The sequence below is a fragment of the Nerophis lumbriciformis genome, linkage group LG20, assembly GCF_033978685.3.
Source record: "Nerophis lumbriciformis linkage group LG20, RoL_Nlum_v2.1, whole genome shotgun sequence".
Lineage (NCBI taxonomy): Eukaryota > Metazoa > Chordata > Actinopteri > Syngnathiformes > Syngnathidae > Nerophis > Nerophis lumbriciformis.
This window is the reverse complement of record NC_084567.2, coordinates 737,501-755,000: the sequence shown is the minus strand read 5'-3', so window position 1 is coordinate 755,000 and position 17,500 is coordinate 737,501. Positions and strand designations below refer to the sequence as shown.

At 46.6% G+C, this 17,500-nt stretch overlaps 2 protein-coding genes across 4 annotated transcripts in view; one reads left to right on the top strand and one right to left on the bottom strand.

Moving 5' to 3' along the window:
- The window catches only part of lrrc2 (leucine rich repeat containing 2), a 14,025-nt gene extending 12,515 nt beyond the window's left edge, over positions 1–1,510 (top strand). For 2 of the 3 annotated variants that reach the window (XM_072915296.1, XM_072915295.1), the window contains one exon: positions 883–1,510. In XM_072915296.1, coding sequence (XP_072771397.1) covers positions 883–932 — 50 coding nt within the window. In that variant the 3' untranslated portion in view covers positions 933–1,510. The remainder of the gene's footprint in view (positions 1–882) is intronic. The other variant, XM_072915297.1, reaches the window with a different exon arrangement.
- A 3,770-nt stretch (positions 1,511–5,280) lies between these two features.
- Positions 5,281–17,500, bottom strand: part of mfsd14bb (major facilitator superfamily domain containing 14Bb) — a 13,908-nt gene continuing 1,688 nt past the window's right edge. The window contains exons 2-12 of the mRNA XM_061979984.2: positions 11,835–11,927; positions 11,712–11,774; positions 11,526–11,653; positions 11,266–11,380; positions 10,946–11,164; positions 10,756–10,869; positions 10,625–10,696; positions 10,441–10,553; positions 10,257–10,354; positions 6,865–7,007; positions 5,281–5,693 (exon numbers count right to left, since the gene is read on the bottom strand). Coding sequence (XP_061835968.2) covers positions 5,463–5,693; positions 6,865–7,007; positions 10,257–10,354; positions 10,441–10,553; positions 10,625–10,696; positions 10,756–10,869; positions 10,946–11,164; positions 11,266–11,380; positions 11,526–11,653; positions 11,712–11,774; positions 11,835–11,927 — 1,389 coding nt within the window. The 3' untranslated portion in view covers positions 5,281–5,462. The remainder of the gene's footprint in view (positions 5,694–6,864; positions 7,008–10,256; positions 10,355–10,440; positions 10,554–10,624; positions 10,697–10,755; positions 10,870–10,945; positions 11,165–11,265; positions 11,381–11,525; positions 11,654–11,711; positions 11,775–11,834; positions 11,928–17,500) is intronic.

Sequence of the window (17,500 nt, the reverse complement as noted above, 5' to 3'; positions counted from 1 at the left end):
AACACTCTCATGCACACTACTGAAACACTCTCACACACTACTGAAACACTCATGCACACCAATGAACCACTCTCACACACACACTACTGAAACACTCTCATACACACTACTGAAACACTCACACACACACTACTGATACACTCACACACACACTACTGATACACTCTCATACACACCCCTGAAACACTCTCATACACACCACTGAAACACTCACACACACTACTGAAACACTCTCATACACACTACTGAAATGTTTTTCTCACACACACTACTGAAACACTCTCACACATACTACTGATACACTCTCAAAAACACTACTGAAACACTCATACACAATACTGAAATATTTTTCTCACACACACTACTGAAACACACACACTACTGAGACGCTCTCATACACACTACTGAAACACTCACACATTACTGAGACGCTAATACACATTACTGAAACACTCTCACACACAACTGAACTGTTTGTCTCTCACGCATACTACTGAAACTCTCATACACACTACTGAAACACTCTCATACACACTACTGAAATGTTTTTCTCTCACACACTACTGAAACACTCATTCACACTACTGAAATGTTTTCCTCACACACACTACTGAAACACTCTCACACACACTACTGAAATGTTTTTCTCACACACACTACTGAAACACTCTTATACACACCACTGAAACACTCTCATGCACACTACTGAAACACTCTCACACACTACTGAAACACTCTAGTGTGTGAGAGAGTGTTTCAGTAGTGTGTATGAGGGTGTTTCATTATTGTGTGTAAGAGGTAATTCTGAATAATGTCCCTAACGGCCCCTCATACTATCCGGCGTGTGGTCAAACTTCTTCTTCTTCTTCTTGTCCCCTGCAGAGGACGTCCCGTACGCCACCACCAAGGTGTCCATTTCCTGTCTGCTGTGAGCAACACTGCCATGCTAACATGCTAATGCTAATCCCTGTGTTGCTACGTGACACAGCAAACAGCAGTTCTAAGCACTAATGCTTTATGAGGGCAGAAATCATTTTGTCAAGATGAACACAAAGCGCTAACGCTTAGCCCTCGCTACGCTACTAGCGACATTCCTCTCCCGCTCAAACTCACTGGAAAGATGGATTTTATCCACACATTTTGTGGATCTCTTTGTCCTGGCTCATAAACACATCCTGCTCTGCCAGAGAATAAGAAGACAAAGTCAAGTCGCTAGATTCAGAAAACTTGATTCATACCATGAAGAAATGATAATAATAATATGAAATATTTAGTGAATAATATATTCAGTGACTAAATATTTATTTACATTTAGCAACATGTATTTAGATATAATTAGCAACTAATATACTTAACAATTAACATAAACATGAATAACATATTCATGTTTTTAGGGACTTAATATTTAGAGACTAATTACTTATCAATGTTGAATATTTTAATAAATATTTAGCAACTGATATGCTGAAGAATATTTTGCGACTAATATACATATTTAGCAACTAATTATATTTTGCGATTGAAATATTCATAAATATTTAGTGACTAAAATACTTATATTTAGCAACTGCTAACATAAAATTAGTGACTAATATATTCATACATTTTAGCAACTTAATATTTATTAATATTTGGAGGCTAAATACTTACCAATGTTTAGTGTTGGATATTTTTATGAATATTTAGATAGTGATGTACTTAAAACATTTTCGTGACTAATTATAAATATTTAGCGACTAATTACTTATCAATGTTTAGCACTGAATATTTTTGAGTATTTAGCTACTGGTATCTTAAAAAAATTTAGCAACTAATTATAAATATTTAGCAACCATTGTATCTATTAATATATTTAGCAAACTAATATGTTTATAAACAATTAGCAACTAATTATTTATCAATGTTTAGCACTGGATGTTTTTTAATATGTAGCTACTGATATCTTAAAAATATTTAGCAACTATTGTATCTATTAATGTATTTTGCAACTAATATATTTAAAAAAAAAAATATGTAACAGGTAATTATCAATGTTTAAGCACTGCATATTGTTATAAATATTTAGCTACTGGTGTACTTGAAAATATTTTGCGACCACCATATTTTCTAATATTTAGCTACTAAAATACCCGCGACTATTTATCGACTAATATCAATATTTAGTATACAACATATTTATAAATAACTACAAATATATAAATACATATTTAGTGCCTTATGTTTGTAAATATTTAGTAACTGATATCTTAAAAAATATTTAGCAACTAATTATAAATATTTAGCAACTATTGTATCTATTAATATATATATATATATATAGCATCTAATATATTCATAAATATTTAGCAACTAATTACTTATCAATGTTTAGCACTGGATAATTTTTCATATGTAGCTACTGATATCTTAAAAATATTTGGCAACTAATTATAAATATTTAGCAACTATTGTATTTATTAATATATTTAGCAACTAATATATGTTTTAAATATCCATCCATCCATCCATCTTCTTCCACTTATCCGAGGTCAGGTCGCGGGGGCAGCAGCCTAAGCAGAGAAGCCCAGACTTCCCTCTCCCCAGCCACTTGGTCCAGCTCCTCCCGGGGGATCCCGAGGCGTTCCCAGGCCAGCCGGGAGACATAGTCTTCCCAACATGTCCTGGGTCTTCCCCGTGGCCTCCTACCGGTTGGACCTGCCCTAAACACCTCCCTAGGGAGGCGTTCGGGTGGTATCCTGACCAGATGCCTGAAGCACCTCATCTGGCTCCTCTCCATGTGGAGGAGCAGCGGCTTTACTTTGAGCTCCTCCCGGATGACAGAGCTTCTCACCCTATCTCTAAGGGAGAGACCCACCACCTGGCGGAGGAAACTCATTTGTACCCGTGATCTTGTCCTATCGGTCATAACCCAAAGCTCATGACCATAGGTGAGGATGGGAACGTAGATCCACCGGTAAATTGAGAGCTTTGCCTTCCGGCTCAGCTCCTTCTTTACCACAACAGATCGATAAAGCGTCCGCATTACTGAAGACGCCGCACCGATCCGCCTGTCCATCTCACCATCCACTCTTCCCTCACTCGTGAACAAGACTCCTTGGTACTTGAACTCCTCCACTTGGGGCAAGATCTCCTCCCCAACTTGGAGATGGAATTCCACCCTTTTCCAGGCGAGAACCATGGACTCGGACTTGGAGGTGCTGATTCTCATCCCAGTCGCTTCACACTCTGCTGCGAAACGATCCAATGAGAGCTGAAGATCCTGGCCAGATGAAGCCATCAGGACCACATCATCTGCAAAAAGCAGAGACCTAATCCTGCAGCCACCAAACCGGATCCGCTCAACGCCTTGACTGCGCCTAGAAATTCTGTCCATAAAAGTTATGAACAGAATGGGTGACAAAGGGCAGCCTTGGCAGGGGAGGATGCCGGACAGACCTGGCAGGCCCAAACGCATTGTGAGGGTCTGCTGGGAACGCCTGGCAGAGTCTCCTGTCAGAGAGAGTTTCAATTCCCACCTCCGGAAGAACTTTGAACATGTCACGAGGGAGGTGCTGGACATTAAGTCCGAGTGGACTATGTTCCGTACCTCTATTGTCGAGGCGGCCGATTGGAGCTGTGGCCGCAAGGTAGTTGGTGCCTGTCGTGGCGGTAATCCTAGAACCCGTTGATGGACACCGGCGGTGAGGGATGCCGTCAAGCTGAAGAAGGAGTCCTATCGGGTTCTTTTGGCTCATAGGACTCCAGAGGCAGCGGACAGGTACCGACAGGCCAAGCGGTGTGCGGCTTCAGCGGTCGCGGAGGCAAAAACTCGGACATGGGAGGAGTTCGGGGAAGCCATGGAAAACGACTTCCGGACGGCTTCGAAGCGATTCTGGACCACCATCCGCCGCCTCAGGAAGGGGAAGCAGTGCAGTTTCAACACCGTGTATGGTGAGGATGGTGTTCTGCTGACCTCGACTGCGGATGTTGTGGATCGGTGGAAGGAATACTTCGAAGACCTCCTCAATCCCACCAACACGTCTTCCTATGAGGAAGCAGTGCCTGGGGAATCTGTGGTGGGCTCTTCCATTTCTGGGGCTGAGGTTGCTGAGGTAGTTAAGAAGCTCCTCGGTGGCAAGGCCCTGGGGGTGGATGAGACCCGCCCGGAGTTCCTTAAGGCTCTGGATGCTGTGGGGCTGTCTTGGTTGACAAGACTCTGCAGCATCGCGTGGACATCGGGGGCGGTACCTCTGGATTGGCAGACCGGGGTGGTGGTTCCTCTCTAAGAAGGGGAACCGGAGGGTGTGTTCTAACTATCGTGGGATCACACTCCTCAGCCTTCCCGGTAAAGTCTATTCAGGTGTACTGGAGAGGAGGCTACGCCGGATAGTCGAACCTCGGATTCAGGAACAGTGTGGTTTTCGTCCTGGTCGTGGAACTGTGGACCAGCTCTATACTCTGGGCAGGGTCCTTGAGGGTGAATGGGAGCTTTCCCAACCAGTGCTTTGTGGACTTGGAGAAGGCATTCGACCGTGTACCCTGGGAAGTCCTGTGGGGAGTTCTCAGAGAGTATGGGGTATCGGACTGTCTGATTGTGGCGGTCCGCTCCCTGTATGATCAGTGTCAGAGCTTGGTCCGCATTGCCGGCAGGGTTAGGGTTTCCAGTGAGGTTTGGACTCCGCCAAGGCTGCCCTTTGTCACACATTCTGTTATAAATATATAACGGCTAATTATCAACGTTTAAGCACTGGATATTTCTATAAATATTTAGCTACTGGTATACTTGAAAATATTTTGCGACCACCATATTTTCAAATATTTAGCAACTAATTATTTAGCAACTAATATATTCGCAAATATTTAGCGACTAATATCAATATTTAGTGTATAACATTTATAAATATTTAACTACTAATACATATTTAGTGCCTAATGTTTCTAAGTATTTAGCAACTAATGTATTTGTAAAGTATATTTATTGTATACTAAAAATGTTTCAAAAGAGCGACTAGATTTGGGAGATTGAAATAAAAGCGTGCTGTTGAGGCCCCGCCCTCGTCTGTCCGGCGTCTTCAAATTGTTTGGCTTAAAAACGCAACAAAAGTTTATTTGTATTTCTAAACATTTGTTTGTCGTTACTCACTTTTTGCAAATGCGTCACGGCCAAATATGCAAACTGGACAATCTCTTACTGCCACTAATAGATTGCAGTCCTGTGGGGAAAGATGCTGCTTTCACATGACACTGTCTCTTTAAGAGCTTTACTTTGAAAGTTCTTCTTCACAAAGTGCTAAAAAAGTCAAATGCTTGTTGGATATTTTTTATTGTGATGAAAGAAATAAAAGTCTTTACGTTGTGAGCAGGTCAGTCAGATTGTTCCTTCATGTCGTCAGTCACATGACCTCTTTGGCAGTTGCCATGGCAACCATGTGTCCCTTGACTTCTGCCGGATATGAAAAAGATAAAAAGTTGCTGGCTGTCCATCACAAGCTGCTGTCCTGCAAGAGCGGCTCAATGTCCTCCGCGTCGCTGGTGGGCGTGGCCAGAGGGCCGGCGTCCTGAGCGTAGGCGGCGGGCGTGCTGCTGGACTTCCTGGCCGAGCAGGTCTTGATGTCGCCCGGCGGCGGGCGCTCGGGGATGAAGACGGCCACGATGAGGGCGAAGACCACCGCGCACGCTCCGAAGAGGAAGGGCGGCCCGGGAACGCTCGATTTCTGCATCGCCATGACAACGCTTTAGCTAACAGGCTGGCGCAATGCCGCTCATGTCCACAGAGGGCGACCATGAGTCCGTTTATTACAAACATCTCACATAACATAACATGAATTTATGTTGCTTGAACTGAAATATTTGTTATGAAATAACATGATTATTTAAAAATATTGTTCCATGTGTTTGAGGCTCTAATTACTTCCATCAAATATTCTACTTTGGGGAAAATATTGCATATTTTGTGTTTGCCATAAAAAAACAAGTTTTCTTAGACAAAAAGGGCATAAAATAAAGAAAAACCCTTTTAAAAAACCTTATCATCGATGGATAGATCTGAAGTTGATCTGTAGATTTAAAGGTTGGATGTAAAAAAAAAAAAAAAAAAGAAGTATGACTTATATTTTTAAATACTTTTGAATGATGACTTAAAATCAATGTTTTTATTAATTATGGGCTCAAATATTCCACTTCCAAATATTTTTGGCAGAAAATGTTGCATATTTTGCCATCAAAAAACAAAATAAAAAGGACAAAAAACAAAAACAGAATAATAAAAACTGGAATAAATCCAAAGTTGATCTAAAAATGTCAATGTTGAAAGTAAAGCAAAAAAAAAGAAAAATATATGACTTCATTTTTTAAACTTTAACAAGTGGGACCCAAACTGTCATTGCTCAAAAAATAATAATGACTTAAAGTCAGTGTTAGGAATTATTGACATATTAAGGCTCAAATTCATTCACATCAAATATTCCACTCTAAAGTATTTTGGGGGGAAAATATTGCATATTTTCTTTAACAACTTTATATTAACATATAGACCTGAATTTGATCTGGAGATTTATGCATTAAAAAAATAATACTATTATATAACTTGACATTTTTATGACCGAGACCTTTCCGGGTCCCTGGGACCAAATATATATAGTATTGCTTTTAAAGTCAAACTATCAAAATGCTTGAACTTTTCAGTGTGTGGCCCTCGGTGAACACATTAACGCTATGCTGCCCCCTAGTGGTCAATGTGAGTACTTTCAAGCTGACAATGACTTCATCACTTTGCTGTTTGTAAAAATGTGCAAGTGTGTGTGTGTGTGTGTGTGTGTGTGTACTTTTACGTGCTGGCTGGGTCTGGCAGTGTGTGTGTGTGTGTGTGTGTGTGTGTGTGTGTACCTGCACGTGCTGGCTGGGTCTGGCGGTCGCCGGCTGCACGTCACTGAGTTCCACGTTAAACAGGAAAAAGATGAAGCCGTAAAGTGCGGGACCCAAACCGTTACACAGACCACGGATCCCCGTGATCATGCCCTGAACCACACCTGTGCACACACACACGCACAGTTAGTATATTGTGCACTTGTGTTGTCCGGGTACCAAAATGTATTTCGATCTTTTTCTAAATAAAGGGCACATAAAATCCAAGACAAGGAATTAAAGGATTATATTTAAAGTTCTCCTGTGTTTGGAGACTTATTTATTTTACAAACAAAATAAAAATGTAAAAAATTTATAAAAACATGGATGTCATCATAGCAGTATCGACTAGATACGGCTCTTGTACTCGGTATCGTTACAGTCGATACTTGTATGGATCCATCTATTTGTTGGCATGGAGGGGTGCTGTTAGCTAGTGTGTCCTCCTAGGGCCCACTCAAAAGTAACAGTGGACACATAAACCTTAGGCTTTGGTCAGGCTGATTATAAAAATAAGTACTAACCAAATAAATATCCTCCATAAGAAAGGAGTGACAAAAATGATGTAATATGTTTCTTAACTAAAGTGACAATAATACAAATACACATTCAACACTGCGATTAAGAAAGGTTTGTAGAAGTGCAGTTAGCTGTAGTGGTGACTCACTCTCCTGCTAACTAGCCAGCTGTAGTGGTGACTCACTCTCCTGTTTACTAGCCAGCTGTAGTGGTGACTCACTCTCCTGCTAACTAGCCAGCTGTAGTAGTGACTGCTAACTAGCCAGCTGTAGTGGTGACTGACTCTCCTGCTAACTAGCCAGCTGTAGTGGTGACTGACTCTCCTGCTAACTAGCCAGCTGTAGTAGTGACTGCTAACTAGCCAGCTGTAGTAGTGACTGCTAACTAGCCAGCTTTAGTGGTGACTGACTCTCCTGCTAACTAGCCAGCTGTAGTGGTGACTGCTAACTAGCCAGCTGTAGTAGTGACTGCTAACTAGCCAGCTGTAGTGGTGACTGACTCTCCTGCTAACTAGCCAGCTGTAGTGGTGACTCACTCTCCTGCTAACTAGCCAGCTGTAGTGGTGACTCACTCTCCTGCTAACTAGCCAGCTGTAGTGGTGACTGACTCTCCTGCTAACTAGCAAGCTGTAGTGGTGACTCACTCTCCTGCTAACTAGCCAGCTGTAATAGTGACTGCTAACTAGCCAGCTGTAGTGGTGACTGACTCTCCTGCTAACTAGCCAGCTGTAGTGGTGACTGACTCTCCTGCTAACTAGCCAGCTGTAGTAGTGACTGCTAACTAGCCAGCTGTAGTAGTGACTGCTAACTAGCCAGCTGTAGTGGTGACTGACTCTCCTGCTAACTAGCCAGCTGTAGTGGTGACTCACTCTCCTGCTAACTAGCCAGCTGTAATAGTGACTGCTAACTAGCCAGCTGTAGTGGTGACTGACTCTCCTGCTAACTAGCCAGCTGTAGTGGTGACTCACTCTCCTGCTAACTAGCCAGCTGTAGTGGTGACTCACTCTCCTGCTAACTAGCCAGCTGTAGTGGTGACTGACTCTCCTGCTAACTAGCAAGCTGTAGTGGTGACTCACTCTCCTGCTAACTAGCCAGCTGTAATAGTGACTGCTAACTAGCCAGCTGTAGTGGTGACTGACTCTCCTGCTAACTAGCCAGCTGTAGTGGTGACTGACTCTCCTGCTAACTAGCCAGCTGTAGTAGTGACTGCTAACTAGCCAGCTGTAGTAGTGACTGCTAACTAGCCAGCTGTAGTGGTGACTGACTCTCCTGCTAACTAGCCAGCTGTAGTGGTGACTCACTCTCCTGCTAACTAGCCAGCTGTAATAGTGACTGCTAACTAGCCAGCTGTAGTGGTGACTGACTCTCCTGCTAACTAGCCAGCTGTAGTGGTGACTGACTCTCCTGCTAACTAGCCAGCTGTAGTAGTGACTGCTAACTAGCCAGCTGTAGTAGTGACTGCTAACTAGCCAGCTGTAGTGGTGACTGACTCTCCTGCTAACTAGCCAGCTGTAGTGGTGACTGACTCTCCTGCTAACTAGCCAGCTGTAGTAGTGACTGCTAACTAGCCAGCTGTAGTAGTGACTGCTAACTAGCCAGCTGTAGTGGTGACTGCTAACTAGCCAGCTGGTGTTAGGCAAGAGCACCTGCAGCTGAGGCCAGCGTTCAACACATTTGCTTTCTTATACATTTCATGAAACACACAAAAGTGATATTTTGAGGTGAAGATTCATGTTTAGACATGCAGATTTGCACCTTTTAGCAAGAATCTCACGAGCCTGCACAATACTCCTTTTGTCTCTACACTGTTTCCACTGGCAAGTGCTGTGTGTGTGTGTGTGTGTGTTGACTGACATGACCCTGGGCTCATATTACCAGCCATGTCACCACATCAAGTCCATGGAAAATAAATACTGTACATTCCAGACTATAAGCCTCTGCTTTAAACCCTGCGGCTTATAAAACGGTGCGGCTAATTTATGGATTTTTTTTCTGCTGACAAACATAACGCAAATAGTTTTCCAAAAAAAAAAAAAAAACACTGAAAAAAAATGTAGTTTGTGCTATGGTGCCATCTTTTGGACGAGTTCGCTCACTGCAGGTGCCGCAGTGTCCTTCCATTTAGCACTTTGAACTGGTGTTGTTCCGTCTTCTAGCCGTCCATAGCGTTTCTACTCGTATGGTTTCTACATTCATCACTCAAAGCAACACTTTTACAATATAACTACAACAATTCTTACTTACTAAGGCGTCCCATGTGTGGTGTGTGTAGGAGTGTTTTCATGCATGTTTCTACGTGCTGTCGTAATGTAATCAAGCTAGCGTCGTTAGCATGAGCTAATTTGCTAACACATTTATGAGTGTCCGTGTTAGTATTAACTTACAATGGCATTCTTTTTGTATTGTTTCACTTGCACAAATTCAGCAAAACGTCAGTGTGGAGTTATTGAGTCTGTTTAGCGGATTGGAGAGCTAGCTTGCACAGCTAGTGAATCCATGACCATCACTTCTGTTTTGCTTGACCAGCCGTTTTACTGCCCTGTTACAGACACTGTTTGGAAACAATGAAGGTGTGTAAATAAACATTTACTCAATATTTCTGTGTAAATAACTCATTTAGCAAAGTATATAAATCGGCTAATTATGTACAAATATTTTTTTTCTTTGAAAATATAGTGGGTGTGGCTTATATAGTCCAGAAAATATGGTACCGGTGTTTTTTTCAAAAGGCAGTGTAGGACATTTTTAATTCATTAATACTGTGGTACTTTATTGGTACCAGTATACTGTACAGCCCTACTGTACACGTACACCACACCACACCACACACGTACACACACGTACACACAACATTACCTTGCTGGTCAGGGGCGGCGCTGTGTGACACGAGGGCGGAGACGGCTGGGAATGTGATGGACGACATGGCCGCCACTGTTCCCGCCGCCCACATCATCCTGGAAGACAAAAACACACCTGAGGTTGGCGAGGCGACGCTACTTCCCGGTGACTCTCAGCTCCGCCCCCGACCAGGACAACTCACCAGGGCTCAGATCCAAAGGCGTACCAGGCCAGCTGGAACAGCTGGAAGGCCAGACCGAGGAGGACCGTGTTCTTGTTGCCGATGGTCCTCATCAGCACGCTGAGGAGCAGCGTCTGCAACACACACGCACCTGTCAGCCGGGGGGAGGGGCTTCTTGCCACATCACGTGACCGGCGAGGCGCACCTGAGCGATGATGGACAGGACGCCCACCATGGCGATGTAGGCGGCGATGGCGGCGGGAGAGAAGTCGATGACCTGGAAGGCGACGACGTGTTAGCTTGTTGTGTGGGAACAAACAGGAAGTGAAAGGTCACCTGTCTCAGGTAGAGGAAGAAGCTGGAGTACTGTCCCGCCTCTGGCAGGTAGGACAGGAAGACGGTGACGCAGATGAGCAGCACGGTGGAGTCTTTCCCCACGCGGCGCAGCGACTGCACGCAAGAAAGTCAGCCCGTCAATCAGGCGCCGGCGAGGCCACACCCCCCGCCCTCCGACCCCGGGACTCACGGCGAAGGGGTCGGCCTGCTCCCAGGAAATGGGGAACCCCCAGGACGTCAGACGCATCTTGTCAGGCAGCGACTCGGGCACCGCCAGGAAGACGAAGGCGATGTCGGCCACCGAGATCACCGTGGCGACCAGGACCACCAGGCTGTCGCCGTACTTGGCCGACAGGTACGCCCCGATGGCCGGGCTGGTCACCAGGCTGGCGGCGAACGTGGCAGACACCTGGACCAGGGTGCTCGGTCACCACGTGCACTGAGTGTGGGTGCGTGTGTGTGTGTGTGTGTGTGTGTGTGTGTGTGTGTGTGTGTGTGTGTGTGTACTACCAAGCCATACGCGGTGCTCCTCTGCTGCTCGTCAGTGACATCAGCCACATAGGCGAACACCACCGAGAAGGTCACGGCGAAGATTCCTGACACGGAGATGAGAGCAAAGTACCACCTACGTGAACACACACACACACACACACACACACACACACACACACACACACACACACACACACGCTTAATGTCAGAATTCCCCGCAGGCTGATCCAGTCACACGCCACGGCTCAGACGCTCACATGGCGGTCATGTGGCCTCACCAGGGGCTGATCCTCATGAAGGGGATGGGCGCGCACGTGAAGAAGACGGTGAGGAGGAGGAAGGACTTCCTGCCCCAGATGTCCGACAGCGCGCCGATCAGAGGCGCCGACAGGAAGGACAGGAAGCCCTAGGGCGGCGAGCGAGCGTTAGCGTGCCGAGCGCCACGGGCGAGGTGGTGTGCTCACCTTGACGCCTTGGACGAGTCCGTTCATCAGGAAGGTGTGCTGAGGGAACGTCTCGTGGAGGACCTGTAAGAGGGAAAGTGGGTGTGGCTTAGCTGGCATGGCTAGCGTGGGCGTGTCACTCACAGTCAACATGGGCGTGGTCAGCAGTCCCCAGGCGAAGAACTCCAGGAAGATGACCACCACGGCGTGCAAAACCTTGGCCCCGCCCTTCCCCTGCTGAGAGCACAACAGGAAGCATCAGCGGAAACTACCTCCTGTGCCATGCTTGCAAAGCATTCAACTGTTAGCATGTTAGCCACTTTACACTTGGACAAACTTTGTTGATCCAAAAAGGAAATTGTTCCACTCAGTAGGTCAGTTACAAAGGATGGAAAGGGTAAGGATGGAAAGGATCATGCACACAAGGGCATATAAAGAGGGAGAAAACAAAAGGTAGAAATGTAACATAGTAGCAATATAAAATATAACATATGTAATATTTACATATTATATATACATACATACATACACACACACATATATATATATATATTAGAGATGCGCGGATAGGCAATTATTTCATCCGCAACCGCATCAGAAAGTCGTCAACCATCCGCAATCCACCCGATCTAACATTAAAGAAAGGAGACTGATCCAATGCAGCACAGACATTCGCGTGCCACGCTGTCACGACCCAGACGCACACCAGTGCGCAATCATATGGGAGTCGCGCTGAGCGCACCTCCAAGCGCATCTCGCTGCCGGCGACGGCCGGGTATATGGGCCCGACGCTCCAGCGCCATCCATTTTCAGGGCTAGTTGATTCGGCAGGTGGGTTGTTACACACTCCTTAGCGGGTTCCGACTTCCATGGCCACCGTCCTAGCTGCTGTCTATATCAACCAGGGTGAGCCCCACCCCTTTCGTGAGCGCACTGCGCGCGGAGTGACCCCTGTTACGCGCCCCCGGCAACAGGGGTGGCGGGCAGGTAAGCTGCGCGGGCGGAGCGCGCGGAGTGACCCCTGTTACGAGCCCCCGGCCACGGGGGTGGCAGGCAGGTAAGCTGCTTACCTGCTGCGCGTGACGCCGGCCGCGGCGAAGGCGGACGAGGCGGGGTGTCGGTGCGGTGGGCACGGTGGTGACCCTGGACGTGCGTCGGGCCCTTCTCGCGGATCGCCTCAGCTACGGCTCCCGGTGGGGCCCTCTCGGGGGAAGGGGCCTCGGTCCCGGACCCCGGCGAGGCGTCCCTTCTCCGCTCCGTAAAAGTGTCCATCTCTTTTTTTTTTTTTTTTCTGTTGTGGCATATGCTGCAGGTGCCTGCTCGTTTTTCGTATGTGGGTAACAACATTTAACTATGTATATATATTTACCAATTGGTTTAACTGCCACCCGCCTGAATCTATTTAAAATCAAATTGTTTTTTATTTCAACCACCCGACCCGACCCGCCGATAAAATCAAATTTTTTTTAATTTCATCCGCCCGATCCGCGGACTCCGCGGTTGTGCCCGCAAACCGCGCATCTCTAATATATATATATATATATATATATATATATATATATATATATATATACGTTATATTGTCTTTTTTATTCCAGCGAGTTAATCCATTTTGGGGGGAGTTGAGGGGATAATTTAATTATGATGCGTTCAAGAGTCTTACGGCCTGAGGGAAGAAGCTGTTACAGAACCTGGAGGTTCTGCGGAACCTCTTTCTAGAGTCCAGCAGTGAAGTGAAGTGAAGTGAATTATATTTATATAGCGCTTTTTCTCGAGTGACTCAAAGCGCTTTACATAGTGAAACCCAATATCTAAGTTACATTTAAACCAGTGTGGGTGGCACTGGGAGAAGGTGGGTAAAGTGTCTTGCCCAAGGACACAACGGTAGTGACTAGGATGGCGAACCTGCAACCCTAAAGTTGCTGGCACGGCCGCTCTACCAACCGAGCTATGCCGCCCCAGTCCTTGGTGGGGGTGGGAGGAGTCCTTGCAGATTTTCTGAGCCCTGGTCAGGCAGCGGCTTTTTGCGATCTCCTGGATAGGAGGAAGAGGAGTCCTGATGATCTTTTCCGCCGTCCTCACCACTCTCTGGAGAGACTTCCAGTCTGAGGCATTGCAGGCTCCAGTCCAGACAGAGATGCAGGTGGTCAGCAAGCTCTCTATAGTGCCTTTGTAGAATGTGCTGAGAGAGCTGTGCTCTTTGAATCCCACGCAAAAAGTGCATGCGCTGCTGAGCTCTTTTTACAAGAGCTCCGGTGTGTAGGGACCAGGTTATATCGTCAGTTATCTGCACCCCCAGGAACTTGGTGCTGCTTACTATCTCCACCGCTGTGCTGTTGATGTAGAGTGGAGCGTGGCCGGACTGGTGCTTCCTGAAGTCAACGATGATCTCCTTGGTCTTGTTGACATTCAGGACCAGGTTGTTGGTTCTGCACCAGTCAAGCAGATGTTTCACCTCCTCCCTGTAGTCCATGTCGTTGTTGTCACGGATGAGGCCCACTACTGTCGTGTGGTCCGCATATTTCACAATGTGGTTAGTAGTGGACCTGGCACAGCAGTCATGGGTCATCAACGTGAACAGCAGCGGACTCAGGACGCAGCCCTGGGGGGAGCCGGTGCTCAGGGAGATAGCACTGGAGGTGTTGTTGCCCACTCTCACAGATTGGGGTCTGTCTGTGAGGAAGTCAAGCAGCCAGTTGCAAAGGGGGGTACTGAATCCAAGGTTTGCTCACCAAGTGCTGCGGGATGATGGTGTTGAATGCTGAGCTGAAGTCCAGGAACAACATCCGCACGTGTGTGTCCTTTCCTTCCAGATGTTCTAAGCTCAGGTGGAGTGCAGAGGAGATGGCGTCCTCTGTGGAGCGGTTAGGGCGATAAGCAAACTGGTATGGGTGGAATGTGGGGGGAAGTCTGGAGACAATATATTCCTTTACCAGCCTCTCCAAGCACTTCATTATGATGGGGGTGAGTGCAACGGGGCGGTAATCATTGAGGGAGGAGATTGTGGGTTTTTTTGGCACTGGAATGATTGTGGCCGTCTTAAAACATGATGGTACCACAGCCTGGGTCAGCGAGATGTTGAAGATGTCTGTGAGAACCCCAGCCAGCTGGTCTGCACATCCCTTAAGCACCTTGCCCGGAATGTCATCAGGTCCCGGTGCTTTTCGGGGGTTCACTCTCCTCAAGGTTTTCCGGACATCCGCTATATCCAGGTTGAGCGGCTGCGAGGGATGGATTTTCTCGCCAGAGTGGTGTTAAGTGCCTCAAACCTTGCAAAGTAGTTGTTAAGGTCATCTAGGAAGCTGATACTGTTGTCACAGGGACGGGGGGCAGCTTTATAGTCCGTGATGATCTGTATGCCCTGCCACATTCGTCTAGTGTTTGTAGGGTTCTTGAAGAAGTCCTGCACTTTCTGACTGTGAGCACGCTTTGCAACCTTAATGGCACGGTTCAGGTTAGCTCTGGTTGATTTTAATGCCACCATGTCGCCAGACTTGAAAGCCTTGTTCCGAGCCTTCAGCATTGCACGTACCTCACTGTTCATCCAGGGTTTCTCGTTGGCCCGTGTGGGGATGTTCTTGATCACACTGACATCCTCCATGCACTTCTGAATGTATGCGGACACAGACTCTGCATACTCCTCCACACATGTGTGGTGATTTTCAGTGGCGGCTGTCTTGAACATGTCCCAGTCTGTGGTTTCGAAGCAGTCCTGTAATGCTGACATTGCTCCCTCTGGCCAGGTCCTCACCTGCTTCACTGTAGCTTGCTTCCTGATCAGCAGGGGCTTGTATGCAGGGATTAGCATCACAGATAGATGGTCTGAGGAGCCGAGGTGGGGGCGTGGTGCAGCTTTATACTCCTGTTTAATATTGCTATACACCAAGTCCAATCTGCTTCCACCCCTGGTTGCAAAATTCACATATTGACGGAAATGAGGGAAAACTGTTTTCATGTTCGCTTGATTAAAATCCCCTGCCACGATGAAAACTCCCTCTGGATGTGTAGTTTGCAGTTCATTGATGCAGCAGTACAAAGTATTCAAAGCTTCTTTGGTGTTAGCACTGGGGGTAATGTACTCTGCTGTGACGATCATAGCACTGAATTCCCTGGATAAATAAAATGGCCTGCATTTTATAGTTAATAGTTCAACATCAGGAGAGCAGTGACGTGATAATATCTTCCCAATATTGCACCAGTTATTATTGACGTATATGCAAACACCACCGCCTCGGGATTTACCAGTGAGAGATCTACTCCTGTGCGCCCGAAACATAGTTAGCCCCTCGATGCTAACTGCCTCGTCCGGAACGGAAGATTTCAACCATGTTTCTGTTAGAAATATGGCGCAGCAGTCTCTCATCTCGCGTCTTGCATTTAAATCCAGCTTAAGGTAGTCCAGTTTGTTTTCCAGGGAGCGGACGCTTGAAAGCAAGCGGCGTTCTGTGGGGATTAGCCTTTAGCTTTGTTGTTAGCCCCGCTCGGCATCCCCGATTCTGCCTCCGATCACACGGCTTACGTGTCTTCCATTGACGGTCCCCGCTGGTACTAGACTCCGCTGCTTCAAAGGCCGCTGGATGTAGCCGGCGAAGTATTCCCATGCTAGCGAGGAGGTCCAACGTATACGCATCTTTACAGTGTTAGCTGCTAGTGTTAGCCGCTGATGCGCTGATGCCGCCGGCTCGTCACTGTTTATACTGTTAGCTGCTAGTGTTAGCTGCTAATGCTAATTCCGCCGGCTAGTCACTGTTCACACTGTTAGCTGCTAGTGTTAGTCGCTAATGCTAATGCAGTGGGCTAGTTACTGTCTACACTGTTAGCTGCTAGTGTTAGCCGCTAATGCTAATTCCGCCGGCTAGTCACTGTTCACACTGTTAGCTGCTAGTGTTAGCCGCTAATACTAGTGCAGTCGGCTAGTCACTGTTTACACTGTTAGCTGCTAGTATTAGCCGCTAATGCTAATGCAGTCGGCTAGTCACTGTTTACACTGTTAGCTGCTAGTGTTAGCCGCTAATGCTAATTCCGCCGGCTAGTCACTGTTACACTGTTAGCTGCTAGTGTTAGCCGCTAATGCTAATGCAGTCGGCTAGTTACTGTCTACACTGCTAGCTGCTAGTGTTAGCCGCTAATGCTAATTCCGCCGGCTAGTCACTGTTTACACTGTTAGCTGCTAGTGTTAGCCGCTAATGCTAATGCAGTCAGCTAGTCACTGTTTACGCTGTTAGCTGCTAGTGTTAGCCGCTAATGCTAATTCCGCCGGCTAGTCACTGTTCACACTGTTAGCTGCTAGTGTTAGCCGCTAATGCTAGTGCAGTCGGCTAGTCACTGTTATCTGGTAGTGTTAGCCGCTAATGCTAATTCCGCCGGCTCGTCACTGTTTACACTGTTAGCTGCTAGTGTTAGCCGCTAATGCTAATTCCGCCGGCTAGTCACTGTTCACACTGTTAGCTGCTAGTGTTAGCCGCTAATGCTAATGCAGTGGGCTAGTTACTGTCTACACTGTTAGCTGCTAGTGTTAGCCGCTAATGCTAATTCCGCCGGCTAGTCACTGTTTACACTGTTAGCTGCTAGTGTTAGCCGCTAATGCTAATTCCGCCGGCTAGTCACTGTTTACACTGCTAGCTGCTAGTGTTAGCCGCTAATGCTAATGCAGTCGGCTAGTCACTGTTTACACTGTTAGCTGCTAGTGCTAGCCGCTAATGCTAATTCCGCCGGCTAGTCACTGTTTACACTGTTAGCTGCTAGTGTTAGCCGCTAATGCTAATGCAGTCGGCTAGTCACTGTTTACGCTGTTAGCTGCTAGTGTTAGC